The sequence below is a fragment of the Prionailurus viverrinus genome, chromosome F1 (genome assembly GCF_022837055.1).
Source record: "Prionailurus viverrinus isolate Anna chromosome F1, UM_Priviv_1.0, whole genome shotgun sequence".
Classification (NCBI taxonomy): domain Eukaryota; kingdom Metazoa; phylum Chordata; class Mammalia; order Carnivora; family Felidae; genus Prionailurus; species Prionailurus viverrinus.
In genome coordinates this window covers 62,164,583-62,183,513 of record NC_062577.1, presented here as the reverse complement: position 1 = coordinate 62,183,513, position 18,931 = coordinate 62,164,583, and the positions used below count along the sequence as shown (strand labels likewise).

The 18,931-nt window shown below is 55.0% G+C and overlaps 2 protein-coding genes across 2 annotated transcripts in view; one reads left to right on the top strand and one right to left on the bottom strand.

The window, feature by feature from the left end:
* COPA (COPI coat complex subunit alpha) overlaps positions 1–2,165 on the bottom strand; it is a 46,209-nt gene extending 44,044 nt beyond the window's left edge. Inside the window, exon 1 of the mRNA XM_047839734.1 lies at positions 2,021–2,165. Within this exon, the coding sequence (XP_047695690.1) occupies positions 2,021–2,060 (40 nt within the window). The 5' untranslated portion in view covers positions 2,061–2,165. The remainder of the gene's footprint in view (positions 1–2,020) is intronic.
* A 54-nt stretch (positions 2,166–2,219) lies between these two features.
* On the top strand, positions 2,220–17,382 carry NCSTN (nicastrin). Its single transcript, XM_047839735.1, has 17 exons — positions 2,220–2,370; positions 3,857–3,961; positions 7,818–7,941; positions 8,624–8,745; positions 9,169–9,314; positions 10,013–10,163; positions 10,430–10,539; positions 10,798–10,950; positions 11,638–11,742; positions 11,908–11,985; positions 12,695–12,867; positions 14,198–14,300; positions 14,435–14,530; positions 14,834–14,921; positions 15,187–15,341; positions 15,574–15,786; positions 16,607–17,382. Exons 1-17 carry the CDS (start codon positions 2,286–2,288, stop codon positions 16,727–16,729), a joined length of 2,130 nt encoding a protein of 709 aa, XP_047695691.1. The 5' UTR covers positions 2,220–2,285; the 3' UTR covers positions 16,730–17,382.
* Positions 17,383–18,931: the final 1,549 nt, after the last annotated feature.

Here is an 18,931-nt window from a genome sequence, read left to right as displayed (position 1 = left end):
ATTTCCATTTTTTTACCGAACACTCACGTTTTTTCTTCTGAATTGTTTTTTCCTATTACGTTGTTCATTTTTTTCCGTGACGTACAGTAATACTCATTAAGAGATATTAACTCTCTTGGGGCGCCTGGGTGGCGCAGTCGGTTAAGCGTCCGACTTCAACCAGGTCACGATCTCACAGTCCGTGAGTTCGAGCCCGGCGTCAGGCTCTGGGCTGATGGCTCAGAGCCTGGAGCCTGTTTCTGATTCTGTGTCTCCCTCTCTCTCTCTGCCCCTCCCCCGTTCATGCTCTGTCTCTCTCTGTCCCAAAAATAAATAAACATTGAAAAAAAAATTTTTTAAAAAAGAGATATTAACTCTCAAATATTCTGACCTCTTTTTTCCTCACTTTTCTATTGCCCATTGAGAAATCAAGAGCAGAAGAGAAAATTCAAGGATTAGGAAGACCACTTCAGCCATCCATAAATTCTTGCTGGCATGCTTCACTATCAAGACTCCCACGAGACTTAGAAACTGCTCAGAATCAGGGCACCTGGGTGGCTTAGGTGGTTAAGCTTCTGACTCTCGGCTTCAGCTCAGGTCACGATCTCACAGCTCATGGGATCAAGCCCTGCATCAGGCTCCACACTAACAGCCTGCTGGGGATTCTCTCTCTCTCCCTCTCTCTCTGCCCCTCCCCCAGCTGTGCACGTGCTCATTTGCTCTCTATCTCAAAAAAAAAAGGGGGGGGGTGCACCTGGGTGGCTCAGTTGGTTGAGCGTCCATCAGCGGCTCAGATCATGATCTCACCGTTCATGGGTTCCAGCCCTGTGTCGGGCTTTGAGCTGGCAGCGCAGAGCCTGCTTGAGATTCTCTGTCTCCCTTTCTCTCTGTCCCTCCCCCGCTTGCATGTGTGCGCGCTCTCTCTCTCTCTCAAAAATAAACATTAAAAAAATTAAAAAAAAAAAAAGAAACTGCTCAGAATCTATTCTTACATAACAATGGCCTCCAGTTTTTGAGCTATGGAGTATACAGCAGGCACTGTAATAAATGTAGTCATATGCTATCTCACTCTAACTCTCTCTGTAGGTGAATGTTAATTATTCACATTGTACGGATGAGGAACCGTATTAAGAAACCTTAATAAGTTGCCCAAGATCACACAGCTCGTTGGGGAAATGTTTCAGGATTCCAAAGTAAGGCCAGGTGATTCCAAACACCAAGTTCCCAAGCCAACTTGCTCTGCTCTTCTTACTAAATATTCAAATCATATACATATATAGGTACGTATGCATACACATACATGTACATTTATACACATATGAAATCTCAAGAGACCTTACTTCTCTGCCTTTCCCATTCTAACACTCCAAAAGACTACTACGGCTGTTTCAGTCTTTCGCCCTCCACCCCCATCCACTGATAGTCATGCTTTGGAGTTGCCCCACTTAGGAAGTAAGAATGAAGATACCCCGTTAAAATTTGAACTTCAGATCAACAGCGAACGACACTGGAAATTATTTCGTTCTCTGAAATCCAAATGTGACTTGGCGTCCTGTATTTTATCGGACAACCTTATCAGGCTCAGACTTTACTGGGGTTACAGGTCTCAAAGTCCTGCCTCCAGGTAGGAAACAACGCCCAATGGAGGCGCTGGATGTCGATACGGTGCCGCCAAAGCCTCCCTAAGAGAGGCAGCCAGTGCTCATTTCCGAAAACGTTAGACGTGGATGCGAATGGCACAGGTCGAGACTCGATCCCCAGGTCCACTCCCTACAACACCGTCCTCAAAAGGCCGACAGGGACCCAAAGAATCAAAGTCGGGAGCACCGGCCCCCGCAGAAGACGGGAGGGAAGCAAGGGAACGGGCATTCCAGAGAATGCATTCCAGAGGGCATTCCAGAGAAGAGAGGGCTGCAGAACCGCCGCCAGGCCGCCCTCCCTCCGGCCCGTACGGTGGGCCCGACTCGGCCTCGGTCACCCCCCGAGACAGCACCGCCCCCGACACCCGGTCCTCGAGCTCCCCCTCGTCTTCTCCATTTACCTTTGACCCGCGCGCTCTTGGTCTCGAATTTGGTCAGCATCCTTGAGACCTGCGGCTCCGAGGTGCCGACCCGAGCCCCGCCACTCCCTGCTGCCCTTCGCCTCCCTCCACGTCAGCGCCGCTCCGCCGCGGCTCCCGGAAGCTCCGCGGGCACGAACTTCCGGTCCCGGGAGCTCCGGACCACAGAGACGGCACCAGCGTTGGCCTAGAGAAGCCACTGCCGGGCTGGAGGGGAGGGGAGGCTTCCGCTCAGCCGAGAGGCAAGATGGCCACGGCTGGGGGCGGCTCTGTGGCCGACCCGGGCAGTCGGAGTCTTCTTCGCCTTCTGTCTTTCTGCGTCCTGCTGGCAGGTGAGGCCTCCCCCCGCGCGTGAGCTCCGGTGTGTTAGGAGAGCCGTCGGGACCGGCCGGGCCGCGAGCGCCGCCGTCCCCCCTTCTGGCCCCTCTGCTCCTCTGTGCCCCCACCCTGTAAATCCTTTCTCTTTCGTTCCCACGACAGAAGTCCCCCCCCCCCACTTCTTTGCCTGGATTTGATTTGAGGGCCCCCCCTTCTACCCCGCGGCACGTCGTGTCGCCCCATTTCCTCCTCCGGGCCTCTTCCCGGACTTCCAGCCTGACTGTCCGCCTGCCTCGTTTTCTCCACGGCCGGAGCCACCCCACCCCCTGTCGGAAAGGACAGGTGTCAGTTCAGCCTCTTCCCAGTGCGTTTAGTCCGAGACAAAAGCGGCCTCGTTCTGTGGGTGCAGGGCGGTGCTTCACTAAGTGGATTCCTCATTCCCTCCTCTGTTGATTCCACCATCGGCCGGTGTCCCTGTGTTTTGCCTCAGTTTGTCTTATCAGTGAAGTGAGACAAAGGTAGGGTATGGGTCCTCTTAACTGTTTAGACCGTGGAATAGTGATTCAAGAAACTTCAGGCATTTACAGCGTGCAGAAACGTTTGCTTACACGCATGTATGTCCTGGCATAGGTCTTTGTAGTTGGTCAAGCCCTAAAATGCGAACGTGTCTGTATGTAACTGTGACCATACCTCCCCTCAAGTTCATATTATCTTTAGAGATTCCCCAGAGGAGAAATTATAGTCGCCCCACACTGTAGCCACACACAAACGACCTGTGGATGTTAGATTAATTGACAGATCTGTGGCATAAGGTTTCTCCCAATTCTGTTCAGATTCCTGGAAAAATGTCTCAAAGATGTTTTATCATAATCTATATTCTTACACTGGCACCCTTTCATTAACGAGGGTGCAAGGTACATGCACATGCAAGGTAGAAAGCAGAAGTATGCTCACCCGTGCAACCGGAAACTGGGACATCTGAGGTTACATGCCTTTTCTTTTAGGAAATGAAGTTTTCTTTCTTTTAGCTTCAATATCAGCTGTTCTGATTGGAATTTGTAATAACTTTCTGGGGCACATAGCTGGGCGCTATGATTCACCTGATCCAGTAATGTGTCCAGAAAGTGAGAAGGATGGACATTAATCCCACTTTAGAAAGTATGATATACCCAGGGGCGCCTGGGTGGCTCAGTCGGTTAAGGGTCCAACTTCAGCTCAGGTCATGATCTCGCAGTTTGTGGGTTCGAGCCCCGTGTCGAGCTCTATGCTGACAGCTCAGAGCCTGGAGCCTGCTTCAGATTCTGTGTCTCCTTCTCTCTCTGTTCCTCCCCTGCTCACGTTCTCTCTCTCTCTCTCTCTCTCTCTCTCTCTCTCTCTCTCTCAAAAATAAAGATTAAAAAAATTTTTTAGGAAGTATGATATACCCAAGCCATACGGTGAGCTAAGGACTTGTTAGTGCCAATGCCTCTCTTCTTCTAACACTTTTTGTCTTCTGAGCAGGTTTGTGCAGGGGAAACTCAGTGGAGAGGAAGATCTACATCTCCTTAAATAAAACAGCTCCTTGTGTCCGTCTGCTCAACGCCACTCATCAGATTGGCTGCCAATGTGAGTTGAGGCTGGGATTTGTGTTGTGGCCAGTGATATTTCTTTTTTTATTATTATTTTTTTAACGTTTATTTATTTTTGAGAGACAGAGAGAGAGCATGAGCATGGGAGGGGCAGACAGAGAGGGAGACATAGAATCTGAAGCAGGCTCCAGGCTCTGAGCCATCAGCACAGAGCCCGATGCAGGGCTCGAACTTACGAGCCGTGAGGTGATGACCTGAGCCGAAGTCAGATGCTTAACTGACTGAGACACCTAGGCACCCCTGTGGCCAATGATATTTCAAATCTGTGCCTTAGATCTCAAGATCCAAGTCCTGCTTGGGAGTCTCAGCACACAAATTAGGCTGTGTGGGTAGGAGGTGACAGAGAGCCATTTGTCAAACCAGGCAAGATAATTAATAGGAGCTAATGCTTAGTAAGTGCTGCTTACTTGAGCCTCGTGCGTGTGCATCTCATTGAACCATCACAACAGCCCCATGAAGTAGATTCTCTTATTGTCCCCATTTTGCAAATGACAGAATGGAGACTGCGAGAAGTTGAGTAACTTTCCCAAGATCATCAGGCTATTAAGTGATGAGGCTAGGAATTGAGCCCCATGGTTCAGGTTCTAAGTCAGGACACTTAGCATCCACTAAAGTAGAAAACTGTACTGTTTTCTAAGGAGAAAGGAGTCTCATAGTCTATGAGTCCGTTGTCACCTGCACCATCTTTTTGGAACCAAAGTGGACTTCTTTAAGGCAGTAGTCTATTTGAAAGGAAGGCATTGAGAAAGCCAGATAGTTGCAGGAGGAATTAGTGAAGCATTTGGATTCGTCTCTGTGCTTTGTAAATGTGTCCCAAAACAGGGTACCATGACAGTATGGTTCTAAAACTATGGAAGTAGAAAGAGCAGAGATGTGAAGGCCGAACCCCAGTTCCTCTGCTACATAGCCTCTCTTCTTCATGTTTTGTTCTGTGAATAATTGCTCTGTCCGAATGTAGTTCTGCGGTAAGCAGGAAACTTAGAGTCAGATCATGGCTTCTTCGTCACCATATCGGTCACCTCTGAATTTCAGTGAACGCCTATAAAAATGGTTAGAACGTACCTGCACAAAGCTGAAAGTCAGACTATCTCCTACATTTATTGATGACGCTGAGTAAGTACTACGGTCTCAGGAGTCCTGCGTGATTGCCTGAAACCTCCTAGTTTGGTAGGCGGACACAGACGCTGAGAAGTGAAGGACCTGATTAATGTGGCACTTAACTCGTTTCCTGCCCGGCCTTCCCTGAGCCGCGCTCTGTGTCCACCGTACCGTGTCCCTGCTGGAGGTAGGTTAACTGGTTCCAAACGGTTCCAAGTGAAATTTTCGGACTCCATTCTCCAACGGGGTTTGTGCGTAGAAGGGAGCCAGGTCCAAGTGTGGGCTGAGATCAGACTGCTGGTCTTGCCGGAGCTCCACTCTTCGTGCCAAAACGCTAGGACCCTGTCTTCCTGGAGGTGTGCTCTTAAGATGCCCTCTGTGGGACTGAGTCAGTCGGCTTCGTGTTCTGAGAGCAGCCCTGTGGGAAGCAAAGCAGTAGCCTCTAGGAGTGAGCCAAGTGCCAGCACAGAAAGGAGAGGGGAGGGGCTGGACTCTGGCCACTTCCTCATTAAGAGCTCGTCTCCTTTTCAGCTTATTTCTAAGTCTTGCTTCGTATTTGTCCGTCCCGAGCAAGCTACACCCTCTTTAATTAGGCTTGCTAGCATGGTAAACGTAAGGAGAGAAAGATCTGGTTTGGCTTTCTGATTATACTGCTCTGTTTCTATGGGCTCATTTGATTTTACTTTATTTTATTTTAAAGATCTTATTTTTTAAAATTTTTTTTTTTTTTTAACTTTTATTTATTTTTGAGACGGAGAGAGACAGAGCATGAACGGGGGAGGGGCAGAGAGAGAGGGAGATGCAGAATCGGAAGCAGGCTCCAGGCTCTGAGCCATCAGTCCAGAGCCTGACGCGGGGCTCGAACCCACGGACCGCGAGATCGTGACCTGGCTGAAGTCGGACGCTTAACCGACTGTGCCACCCAGGCGCCCCTTAAAGATCTTATTTTTAAGCAATCTCCACACCCAATGTGGGGCTCAGACCTACAACCCAGAGATTAAGAGTCACGTGCTCTGCCGGCTGAGCCACCCAGGCACCCCTATTGGCCCCTTTAAAGTGTTCAAAGAGGGTTTTCTGTTGGTTCCTTTCCTTTCCTTCCTTTTTAAATCTCTCTCCAAGGTATGAGATGAATAAGGGTGAAAAAGTTTCTCTTCATGGAAGGCCCAGAAAAAGTAAGCAAGTTACTCTGGACTATACAGTCACCAGTTGGAATCCAGATTAGAATCCAGGTGTTTTATTCCAGCGTCCTGGCTTATCTTTTCCCTGTCCTCCTTGGAGCTGAAGCTATATATATTTTGTTTGTCAGAACAGCTTTTCCTTTTTCCGGGTTTTCTACGCCAAGGACCGTTGCCTTTTGTCAGACTTAGAACTGCTGGTGGTAGCTAAGTCTTTATTACGGTTATTCCAGGTCCTGATATTCCTCTAAAGTTTATTGTTATCACCATCCACATGAACTTACTGGGTACTTACCACGTGGAAGACATAGTTGAATGTTGGGGACTTGGGTCCGTGTCTCGATTTTGCCAAATCCCACAGAAGAAAACTTCTACCTGGCCGGCAGTCTGGAAGTGCTTAAGGTCTTTCTTTGTCTTGTGCAAATTATAAATATTTCAGTGCCTTGATCTAGAGCTGTAGTTTTCACGACTGGCTAGGTATAATAAAGAATCATGTGGCAAGTTTTGAAAGTACACGTACCTGGGCCTCACCTTCAGAGACTTTAATTTAGTAGGTCTGAGAAAAGGCCCAAGCGTCTGTATTTTTTAAAACTCCACAGTGATTCAACTAGGGTTGAGAACTATTGCTCTAAAACAATATGCGACTTTTCATACATGGTAGGAATTTTCACTGGCGAGAAGGCTCGTGGGGAGATGGTAGGATGTCTCCACGTGGATCACAAGGGACGCGACAGGCACTGCTGCATAGAATTCAAGGCATTCTGGACGATGGATTACCCATCCTTTACCGCAGCGCTGCCCGATCTTTGTCGTTCGTGAGATACAGAAAATAGTATTTGTATGGCATCCTGGCATATATGGAGACGTATGGTATTTGTAGGGCATCTTTGGGTACTGGGTCAGTCCGCTCCTGGCTGGGAGTGACCAGCCTAGGGTCTCTGGAGGCCCTCAGTCCCCAGAAATGAGGGGGGTCAATATCAGCTCGTCCCTAACCCATCAAGACCCATCAGTTGGGAAGCTCTCTTCTAGAGATCTCAAAGTTCTTGAGTAACCCTGCCTAAAACAGGCTAAAAGCAAGTAAAGTCATTCCCAAATAGGGCAAAGGAACAGAGACCCAGGAATTGTCCTCAGCTCAAGGGAGTCTGCACATATGTCTTCACACAGGAAGATTCAGTGCTAGAACTCTGAGCCAGAGATCTAAAGCCTGCCATTTCCTGGAGAAAATACAGGTTTGAAAACCATGCTGTCTCCTCTTCTGGAAATGTGTACATGTGGCTAAATGAGGTTGAGGGAAGAGGGTGAGAGAATGATCGTACGACCTTTCTGAGACTTAGCAAGTGAGTAGACTTCTCAGGCTGTCTCGTCCTCCAGTCCCTGCTGGTCGCCTTCAGGTGGAGCTGGGGGAGTCAGCTCTTCAGCTCAAGCCCAAGTCTGGAGGTGGCTGCGTTAACCCAGTGTCTGGTGCCATGTTTGGGAGATAAGTGATCTGCAGAATCAGTGAGGCAGAGGCAGAGTTGTCAACTGCGGGAGCTTTAATCTGAGCCCATTCTGTCCTGGCAGCTTCCGTTAGCGGGGACACAGGGATCCTCCACGTGGTGGAGAAAGAAAGGGACCTGCAGTGGGTGCTGACTGACGGCCCCAACCCCCCGTATGTGGTTCTGCTGGAGGGCGAGCTCTTCACCAGGTAAGAACTGCGTGTGCCTTCAGGGAAGCCACAGCCGGGAAGATCTGGGGGGCCATCCCCACACTTGTGTATAAAGGTTCGCTTGGCTGCCCTGGTCCGATCAGGGCAGGAGGCGAGAGTGAGTCTCGGAAGAAAACCTGCCCCATCAGAGGGGTCGTCTGGGTGACCTTACAAATAGGGTCCAGTGAGTAAAGACCCCAGGCAGGAGGGAGGGCCCATAGGGGCACTCAGGGACAGGGTAGATGAGATGAAGCCGAAGCTCAGGTTGGGTCATAGTTAGGAGTTAGGAGTTAGAGACAGCAGGGGCCCCTGGCTAGCTCAGCGGATAGAGTATGCTACTCTTGATCTCTGGGTTGTGAGTTCAGGCCCCACATTGGGTGTAGAGCTTACTTAAAAAAAGAAAGAAAGAAAGAAAGAAAGAAAGAAAGAAAGAAAGAAAGAAAGAAAGAAAGAAAGAAAAAAAAGGAGTTAGAGACAGAAAAGAGGCAAGAAACGAGTTAACAGTTGGGGTGGGGGGGTTTTCACTTCTTTAGGAGTAGAGTCAACACACCGCGTGTGTTCAACAAGGAGTCAAAGGTTTGGATTCCGTTAGTTTCCCATTTGTTTCCATCCCTGGGGGCAAGATACTGGGCTAGGGGTAACCTTCCCAGTCTTCCTCCATGGCACTCCCTCCCTGTCCCAGGAATCTGATGGAGAAGCTGAAGGGGACAACCAGCCGGATCGCTGGCCTTGCAGTGTCCTTGGCCAAACCCAGGCCTGCGTCGGGCTCCTCTCCTAGTGTGCAGTGTCCCAATGATGGGTTTGGTAAGAGCCCCGGAGGATCAGGGGACCTCCCGTCACGCAGAGCTCACTGGTGCTTCAGTCTCGTGTCTTTGGAGGGTTGGAGGGATGCGTCTGTCTGTGTGTGGTGTGAACAGCTGACTCCCAAACAGAAGACAGTGTTTCTTTGTCTTTGCCATTCATCGCTTCCTCTGCTGCTTCCCCTTCGTCCACTTCCCTCCATCCTCCTTTTCTGTCATAGGCCCCGATCCCTAACCAGCCAGCCCAGGACACCCTGATACCAGTGTCTGTTTCCCTGTAGGTGGTGACAGGTTGATGCTTGCTTCCTTGAGTCCCCCTTTCCTTTGGAGCTCTTGGTCCCGACCCTACGACATCCTAGCCTTCCTCCCTCACTCAGGCCCTGAATGCTTAGTGTCCCAACAGCCGGTCCCCCATCCTCCCCTTCAGGCATTTACTCCAACTCGTATGGGCCAGAATTTGCTCACTGCAGAGAAATCCCGTGGAACCCCCTAGGCGACGGCTTGGCTTATGAAGACTTTAGCTTCCCCATCTTCCTTCTTGAAGATGAAAATGAAACCAAGGTCATCAAGCAGGTAACGGCTGCCAGCTCCTAGCAAAGAGAAATCTCGTAGGAGCTCCGCCCGCCTGGAGGCCTCGTCCACCAGGGCACCTCTGCATGGTAGATGCTCCAAGAAAAGCCAATACGTTTATTTTTCTCGCCTTTCCCTTCCCATTTCTCTCCTGCCTCTTCTTCCAGCATTGATGGCTGTTAGGCTGGAAGAGAACATAAACTCTACTTGATCTGAAATAAGGTGTGCCCTGGTTAGGAACCCCGAGTGTGGGAAAAAGATCATCAGACTGGGAACTGCGAGAGATTCAGCTCAGAGGCTTCTGAATGTTCTGAATTACAATAATCTTTAATTCTGGCCTAGCTTCTTTGTTTTGACCCGTAGAGCGGTTAGATTTGTTCCAAAGTTACATGGTGAGTTGATGTCCAAGCTGTCTTGAATTTGATTTTTGATGTTTGGTTCAGCACAGTTGACAGCTAATCACGTTGGGAACTTGGGCCAGGCTGTTTGGGATGGGGACACTCCGTCCGCCCCAACTCAGTCATTGAGTCTGTGCCCCTTTGCATCTCTTGGTGAGGTTTTCTCTCAGACCTTACACATCCTGGCTTTGTACTATAGCTCAGGGACTGACGAGCGAGCGTCGGGGTGGGCCCGGGCCCTCCAGGGAAGCATGGGAGGGATTCCACGCGAGCTGCCTCAGTGGGGCCCATCTCCCCTCCTAGTGCTATCGCGATCACAACCTGAGCCCCAACGGCTCGGCACCCACCTTCCCGCTGTGCGCCATGCAGCTCTTCTCCCACATGCACGCTGTCATCAGCACTGTCACCTGTATGCGGCGCAGCTCCATCCAGAGCACCTTCAGCATCAACCCAGGTAGGACAGACCCGACGCCCGGCGACTGTGCTGGGGACCTGGGAAGGGGGGAGCTCAGGCAGGGAGCACGGGGCGAGAGAGGCGGGAACAATTCCGAACAGTTGAGGCCGCTTGTCCCTGCAGTGGACAGGGCAGAGAAACCAACTTAAAGCAGTGGAGGCAGGAAATGATTGACAGGGTCCACAGGGCAGCAGTCAGAGGCGTCTCCAGGCCTTCTCTGTGGCTTCTCCCTAACTTCTGTCGCTCTCTCACTCTGTCCTGCTCAGAAATCGTCTGTGACCCCCTGTCCGACTACAACGTGTGGAGCATGCTTAAGCCTATAAATATATCTGGGGCATTAGAGCCTGATGACAGGGTTGTGGTCGCTGCCACCCGGGTGAGTGCGGGCCCCTGGTCAGGGTGGACAGGGCTGGCGCCCAAAGGGCTGGGGGGCCTCTTGCGGGCGTATCACGTTTCAGAGTCGCTGTGCTGGGGAGCCTCCAGGGAAGAGGGGTCTGGGCCGTGGGGCCCCCTCGTATGGCCATTGTCCCAGGACACACACATTCCCTTGGCTGGAATAGGAGAGGGAGCCTGGGGCCCGGTCCTAATTGCCATTTTCAAAGCCTGCCTCCCCTGCCTTTTCCACTGTACCCAGCTGGACAGTCGTTCCTTTTTCTGGAACGTGGCCCCAGGGGCTGAAAGTGCCGTCGCCTCCTTCGTCACCCAGCTGGCTGCCGCTGAAGCTTTGCAGAAGGCACCTGATGCGCTGACCCTTCCCCGCAATGTCATGTTTGTCTTCTTCCAAGGGGTAGGGGCTCTTCTGCTGGGGTAGGCCGGGAGGGGCAGGACAGCAGGGAGGGTAAATGTGAGAGTGGCTATCGTTTGGGGACGATCTGGGCACTTGACCTGAGTTGTCATTCGGCAAAGAGCTTCTGGAGGTGTCTCCACGTGTCTCCCCCCAGAGTCACACATCTTAGGAAGCTTTCACACCCTGGCCTGGAATCGGAATCAGTGTGCTGCCCGCCCCCTCGCTCCCCCGCTGATGCGATCTCTGGGAGGCAGCCTTTTGCTTTTATTCTCTGGACTCTTTCACTGCCACTTCCACCCAAGAGCCCTGAGGCTCCTGCCCCCTCCCCTCACTGCCCCCACAGCCTGGCCTTGGAATAAGGGGAGGGCAGCCGCGCGGCGGAGGGGAGGGAGAGGCAGGAAGCAGGCACATAACAGCTGATGTTCGCCTCGGGCCTTTACCGAGGTTGCTCTCCCCATTTCTGGGCTCGAGAAGTCCTGTGATGCACACACATGAGGAATAGTCACAGCTGGGAGGCCGGGCAGGGAGGCGGGTGAGGTCACGTGACCGCATAAGCCGGCCAGCACTTGCGGTGACACGAGACCGTAGCCTTCGTGCCTTGAGCCCTGGTGATCTGGCCTCCGGAGACTGAGCCTGCCCCGACCCTTGGGAATCTCTGTCCCCTTTCCCGCCCGTCTTCGCCGTCAGGAGACGTTTGACTACATCGGCAGCTCCAGGATGGTGTATGACATGGAGAAGGGCAAGTTTCCTGTGCAGTTAGAGAACATTGACTCCTTCGTGGAGCTGGGACAGGTGTGCTGCGTGTGTCCTCCTCCCCCTCCCGCCTCCTCCTCCGCTGTTCGTTGTCCTCCCTGCCACTGCCTCTTCCCTGACTTTTCTCTGACCTTCCTCCTTCCTCTGGTCTCGGGGCACGGGCCCCCGCGAGCAACCAAGTGTTGTTTCTTCATCCTCCCCCAGGTGGCCTTAAGGAATTCTCTAGAGCTCTGGATGCACACAGACCCCATGTCCCAGAAAAATGAGTCTGTACACAATCAGGTAATCTGAGCATCTTTCCGCCTCACTCTGTTTCAACGGCTCAGAATGTGGGCACCCCTCACCCGGGCCTGACCCCCGCCACCCCCCAGGGCCTGTGAGACAGGACCTCAGGCGGGGTACCAGCTCAAGGATGAACAGCGTGGCTGTTCCAGCTCCGCAGGAAGCACCGTGAGCGCAGCTCGTGGCCCCGGTTCCCTGGGGTGGGCGGTTCCCCGCCTCCATGCCCCGCAGAGGGCCCGGATGTGACCGGCCCCTCCCTCTCTGCTGCCCGGTTGTCCGGGCTACCCTGCTCGGTTCCTGGCTGTGTCGGACCCTCTACCCAAACCGTCCTCCAGGCTCCTCACCACTTGTTCAAGACCCTCCCTCCTCTCAGGGTCCAGCTTTGGGCCTGTTTTTCTCATGGGGTTCCTGCCACTCCAGTGTCAGCGCCCTCCCCGCCCTGGGCTTTTGGGTGGCACTCGGTGTAGTTTGGCGTTGTTACTTGTTCCTCCAGTTTGGCCAGAGTAGGAAATTAAGCGTCTAGTGAGGATGACACAGCTGGAGTTGCAGGACATTCAGAGCCTGGATCCTGAAAGGCTTGAGGAGTTGGGGTGCAGGAGGGCCGGGGGCAGCACTACGAACCTGGGACTTGGCGGGAGCGTCGTGGGCCTAGAAGATGCGTCCGGCTTCCCTGTCCGCAGCCTCCCCTGAGCTACCCCTCCCCCCCCAGGTGGAGGCCCTCCTGAGCACCCTGGAGAAGAGCGGGGCCGGCGTCCCTGCTGTGGTCCTCCGGAGGCCGAACCAGTCCCAGCCCCTCCCGCCGTCTTCTCTGCAGAGGTTTCTTCGGGCTCGGAACATCTCTGGTGTCGTCCTTGCCGACCACTCTGCTGTCTTCCGTAACCAGTAAGAGCCACCGAGCCCACACCCTCTTCCTTCTCCCAGAGAATCTGTCCTGTGGTCTGGGGTCCGGAGGGGGGAGTGTCTCCTGTGTCAGGGAAGATCACCACTCTCCCCTCTCCCCTCTCCCCACAGCACCCCTCCAAATCTCAGGTCAAGTTGTGTTCTTTGCTCAGTGACCTGTTCGCACCTAAGCCGGTCGCCTCGTGTGACTTGATGTCATCTTAGAACACGGGCCCCCTCAGCCTTTCCGTGCTTGGTCCGCCTCCCCCAGCTCTCCCGAGGCCTGGGTCCTTGGGGCTGCCAGCAGAGGGCAGCATCCCCAACAGGAGCGCCCTGAGGACAGAGAGCTGGCCGGGTCTGGGGCCTGCCCAAGGGTGCCGAGCGGGACGCAGACAACACTCACACTCTGAAATGTAACGTGTTCTTGCCTTTGGGGTAAAAGCGTCCCCTGTGCTGAGGGGACTCCAGAGATATGGGGTGAGGCTCTGTTAGTCACCTCTCTCCTGGTCCTGGGCACCCCAAAGAGCCCCTAACTTAAGCCCTGGGCTAATGGGACTTCTTACTCGGGCCAGATTGCTAGGTTCCCAGCTTCCCTCCCCTCGTCCATGAGGCCAAATGGGTTTCTGAGTAACACTGCTTATGCTCTGGCTCTCCGACCCCAGCCAAGGAGCACCTTCTTGCTCATTTAGGGCAGGGACACTTTCAGCACCTGAGGTCAGCCGTCTGCACCATGTCTGACCCCGGCATCGCTTCGGGGTGAAGGGATAGTCCTCATTTGCACACATTTGGCCTTGATTCTATGTGGGGCCGGCATCTGTTGGTGCTGAAGGCTGGGAGCTCTCCTCTAAGCTTCTCTTCTAAGCTCTGCCTTCACGGGGCTCCCCAGGGAGCATACAGTGCTTGGACCCAGGGCAGTGTCGTGTGTCTGGGAAAGACCCGTTCATCCCCCTCGGCCCCCAGGCGCCCTCAATGTTCCCGTTCATTGGAACCGTCATCCAACCTCTGGTGATGTGGGGCGTGCTCCCCAAAAGTCCTCTCAGCCGTCTCCAGCCCAAACTCTGGGGAAGTGTCTCTTCTGTTTGAAGACCTCCCAGGAAGGGAGTCTCCTGCCTTCTGATCTCATCTGCCTCTTCTACCTTGTCTCTCCGGAAGGTCCTTGTATTTCACTGCTCTGCCTCTCCACACCCTCTTCAGTATGGGACCCTCATTTTCTGTTCCTTCCCCTCGGACGATGAAAAGACACGCCAGGCTCCTACATGAAGGGCCTGTGAGGGAGGACCGGGGCAGGGCCCTGGCTGAGTGTGGCCGAGGCTCATGCCCGCTCTCCCGGCAGCTATTACCAGAGCATTTACGACACAGCGGAGAACATTAACGTGAGCTACCCCGAGTGGCAGAGCCCCGAAGAGGACCTCAACTTTGTGACGGACACTGCCAAGGTAGCACTCGCCCGGGTTGGCCGGGAGCGTGGGGAACACGGCGAAGATGGTTAGAACGTCTTCTAGGTGGTTAGACCCTCTTGTAGAGGGTAGAAGAGGTGGGCCGTTCAGCCCCCCCTTCCCGCCTGCCACAGGCCCTGGCGGATGTGGCCACGGTGCTGGGACGTGCCCTGTACCAGCTGGCAGGAGGAACCAACTTCAGTGACACCATTCAGGCCGATCCCCAAACGGTAAGGGCAAGTGGGGCCCGCCTCCTCTCCGGCTCTGTGCACGCGGCAGGCCGTCCCGTCTGCAGTGCACTTAACCCCTTCTCCCGAACCTGGGAGCCCAGCATGCCAGCGCGTGCCGGCGGGGCTTCCTGCTGCTCCAGGGTGCTCCCGGGTGGGCCTCCGGCATCCTTGTGAGCCAGCCTCTGCGTCCCCAGCCCCAGAGTCCCTGGCCGACCCGGCTCCCGCCCTGCGACAAGGTCTCCACTGAGAGCTCTGCTTGGCTCCAGGTCACGGGCTTGTTGACTCTCACTGTCCCAATCCTAGGTCACTCGCCTGCTCTATGGGTTCCTGGTCAGGGCCAACAACTCCTGGTTCCAGTCCATCCTCAGGCAGGACCTGAGGTCCTACTTGGGTAAGCACGCGCTGGGGGAATGGCACCCTTAGCCGAGGCAAGAGACGGAAAAAGTCATCAGCTTGGTTTAATCTCTGCTTTTTTTTTTCCTTCTCGTTTCCTTTCCTTCTCCCCTGTTTTCCTTTCTTTCCCCTGATACGTGTGGGATCCGTTCCCTTCTCTTCTCTGGCTCCCGTCAACCTCGGGCTCTTCCTTCCCCTCCCACCCGCACCCACCTTCCACCTTCCACCCTCCAAACCCTCCCTCCCCTGTGCTCTCCACTCAGGTGATGGGCCTCTTCAGCATTACATCGCCGTCTCCAGCCCCACCAACACCACCTACGTGGTACAGTATGCCTTGGCGAATCTGACTGGCCAGGTGGTCGACCTCCCCCGAGAGCAGTGCCAGGATCCAAGTAAAGTCCCCAGTGAAAACAAGGATGTGAGTGGGAGTGGGAGTGGGTGTCGAAGGTGCCCCGAGGGCCCCGTACCCCCGGGGGAAGTTGGACAGCGTCCTAGGCCCAGTTGGACCCAAGGAGTTGGGATGGCAAGGCGGAGGGACGCGGCCCCTTGAACTTGAGTGTTGGAGGGCAGGAGCCTGGGCAGAAGCACAGCGTGGCCGGGGTGAGAGAGGATCGCCTCAGCCCCGCCCTGTGGCCGGTCTTCCGTTGCAGCTGTATGAGTACGCGTGGGTTCAGGGCCCTCTGAACTCCAACGAGACGGACCGGCTGCCCCGCTGTGTGCGTTCCACGGCGCGACTGGCCAGGGCCCTGTCCCCTGCCTTTGAACTGAGGCAGTGGGGCTCTACTGAATACTCCACGTGGACTGAGAGCCGCTGGAAAGACATCCGGGCCCGCATATTTCTGGTAGCCAGCAGAGAGCTGGAGGTGAGCCGGGAGGGGCATGCCAGAGACCGCCCTGCACTCTTTGTGTTGCCTCTTACCTCTTACCTGCTTCCGTCTCCCATTTGCCGCAAAAACCTACCGCCGCTCCGTCCCCTGTCTGCCGCACGCCCCATCGCGAAGTCTGTCTTCACCGACAGAGGGAGTGTGTGTTCACGCCGGAGGTGGGCTCCCGCCAGGAGGAGGGCCCCCCGGAGGAGCTCCTCGCCCTGCAGCGTCCCCACAGCTCCCTCCCAGCTGGGATTTCCAGCTGCTGGCACTAGGGTGTGCATGGGCGCCACGGTTTATTGAGTCCCCATCACCAGTATGTCATAGTTGCCACCTGAGAGTTGCCACCAAAGTCATGGATCTTAACTTCAAGACGCTGAAAATCTAGGGGCTCTGGGGTGGCTCAGTAGGTTAAACGTCTGATTCTTGGTCTCAGCTCAGGTCACGATCCCACGATCCTGTGAGTTCGAGCCCCGTGTTGGGCTCTGTGCTGACAGCATGGAGCCTGCTTGGGATTCTCTCTCTCTCTCTCTCTCTCTCTCTCTCTCTCTCTCTCTCTCTCTCAAGTAAATTTTTAAAAAAATATATACTTAAAATCTTAGTAATACAAAGTGGAGGAAGAACAGGGATACTCCTCTTTTCGAACGGAGCCACTCCGTCTTCCAGTTGGGAAGACGTTGTCTGTGATTGCTCAGCACTCGGTGTCTGGAGCCAGCTCTGGGATCCCGAGGTCCTGGCTCCCAGCCCCAAGCGGTGATCCAGAACCACGCTGGGCTCTGACAGTGTCTCTCTCCCTCCCTGCCCACGCCTCCCGCAGTTCATCACCCTGATGGTGGGCTTCGGCATCCTCGTCTTCTCTCTCGTCGTCACCTACTGCATCAACGCCAAGGCCGACGTCCTTTTCATCACCCCTCGGGAGCCAGGAGCCGTGTCTTACTGAGAGGAGCCCAACTCCTGCCCGCTCTACCGTTCACATCCTAGGCCACTTGTCCCACGGGGACATAAGCCACTAGCGTGTCACTGGAACCTCTCTGGGCCTGCTTAGACTGGAATTAACATGAACAAGCGGAACTGCCCCGAAGAGAGAGAAACAAGTTCCCTCTCCTCTCCAGCTCCCCCTACCTGTCTCCCCTTCCTCACCCCTGCCAGATCCCGGGAGGGCAAATGGAAGCTTCTCGCTCCTGTTTGACTCCTAACTGCCCGCCCTAATTTACCCTTCTTCAGGGTCCCTCTTCCCTTCTCATCCTGCCCTAGACCGCCCCCTACTCCCCACCCCACCCCAGTCCCAACTTTCCCTACCAGGAAGGACACAAAGGCTGAATGCCAGGAACAAACCACAAGGAAGCCCCGAGGTGCAGGCCAGGCGATCTGTCTCCCTCCTGCTGTCCTGTCTCCAGACCCGTAGACGGCACCTCGGGGAGGGTGTGCTGCCGGGTCACCTCCAGCCCTCAGTGCTAGCTGTGATTTTATTAAGCTGTAATACCTATTTTTGTTGTTTTCTTTTTCCGTGTGTGCGTGTGTGTGTGTGTGTGTGCGCGTGTGTGTGTGTAAATATATAAATAGCAAGTTTCATTAAAAGACTATCCCTCATGACCTGTATGTGTCATTCTTCCGTGCCCTCCTGCTCGGTGACCTCAGACTGGAAGTCATGGAATTGTTACCACGTGCTCCCTCCGGGTCTCCAGAGGCCCAAGGAGTGCGGCTCTGTCAGAAACAGTGGAAGCCCTCAAAGCGGGGCTCCCATGGAGCCTCGGAACCCCGGTTTCCCCCTCGTAAGAACCGCGTTAGCATCGTTGACCCTCCCACTTTCCATTCGACGGACGTTTCTTTGTTCACTCTGAGACACTGGCTGGGCTGCAGAAATTTAGGGGACGCAGTCCCAACCCTGAGTGGCTGGCAGTTGGGGTGAGGGGAGAAACCGGTGCAATCCGGGGTGATCACGTGCGGCATCTCCGGAGTGCTCCGGTAACGCACAGAAGGACTCCGGGCACTGGGGGAGGCATCCGGGAAGGCTGCTCAGAGGAGGAGGCATCTGGGTTGCAGGCTGTGGAGTTCAGCTGTGGAAGCACAGGGCCTTGAAGGCACGGGCCACGTTTGGGAACAGTAAGTTATTCGGGGTGCTGCAGGAGAGGGGGCTGGGGCTGGGTCACGGAGGGCCTGTGGCGGCCTGCCGAGCAGTTTGGGCCTTCTGTTGCTGGTGGGCATTTTGCAGACGGAAGCGAAGGTGGCTTTGGACTCTCCTAGAAAGAGAACCTTGGCTCTGGGAATACCCTAGCGCCCTGGGTCTTCATGCAGCAAAGTTCCGGGGCGTAGCCGCACAGGTAAAGGAAGGCCGCAGCTGAGTCACTGGAAGGGAAGACCCCTCAGGAGTGGCGCTGGAGGCCAGCCCTCTCCCCTCCCCGCGGCCCTGCGGCCCACGAGACAGATGAGCCGGGAAGGACCAGCTCCGGGCCCCTTACCTTCCCGCGTCCCGCCACACCCCGCCAAGGAGGCGATTTGCCCCAGGTTTCTCTCTGGGTTCCCTCAGGGGGCACGTCTGGGGGGCCGGGATGTGGAAATGAACCCTGCTCCCCTCCCCCCGCACCCCTCCCGGCCCACACGCGGTGCTGGCGGGAGGCGGGCACAGCTGCCACAGCTGCCACCGTTCTGGGCCGATGCCGCCTCCCTCGGCCAACAGGGCCTCCCCGCGGACAGGGCAGCAAGCTCCCTCGTCCTGCTGGCAGCTTCGGGAAGCGGGGAAGTGGCCGGGTACCAGGCACGGGGGGGGGCGTGGGGGGGGCGCCGGTGCGAGCCGTGGGGCCTTCCCTACTCTGGTCTCCTCAACACCAGCTTGCCTTCCGCCTTCCATGCGACCCCTTCCTCGCGCCACCCCCCAAATTCAAAACCAACCAACTGGGCTCTTTCCACGGCCTGTGGGGAGGCCAGGCGCTGTAGAAGGGGCGCGGACCCCCGGCTGACCCCCTCAGGGGCCTCCTCTCTGAGACCTCGGTGTGGCGAGTCCTCGAGTCCTCGGGGACCTGCTGTGCCCCAGAGACCCCCTGGGGCCGGCTGGCTGGCTGAGACCCCCTGGGCCACAGACTTTAGCTTCTCAGCCCGGCTCCCCACTGCCCCCCCGCCCCGGTCTGGGTGGGCCTTGCTCTGA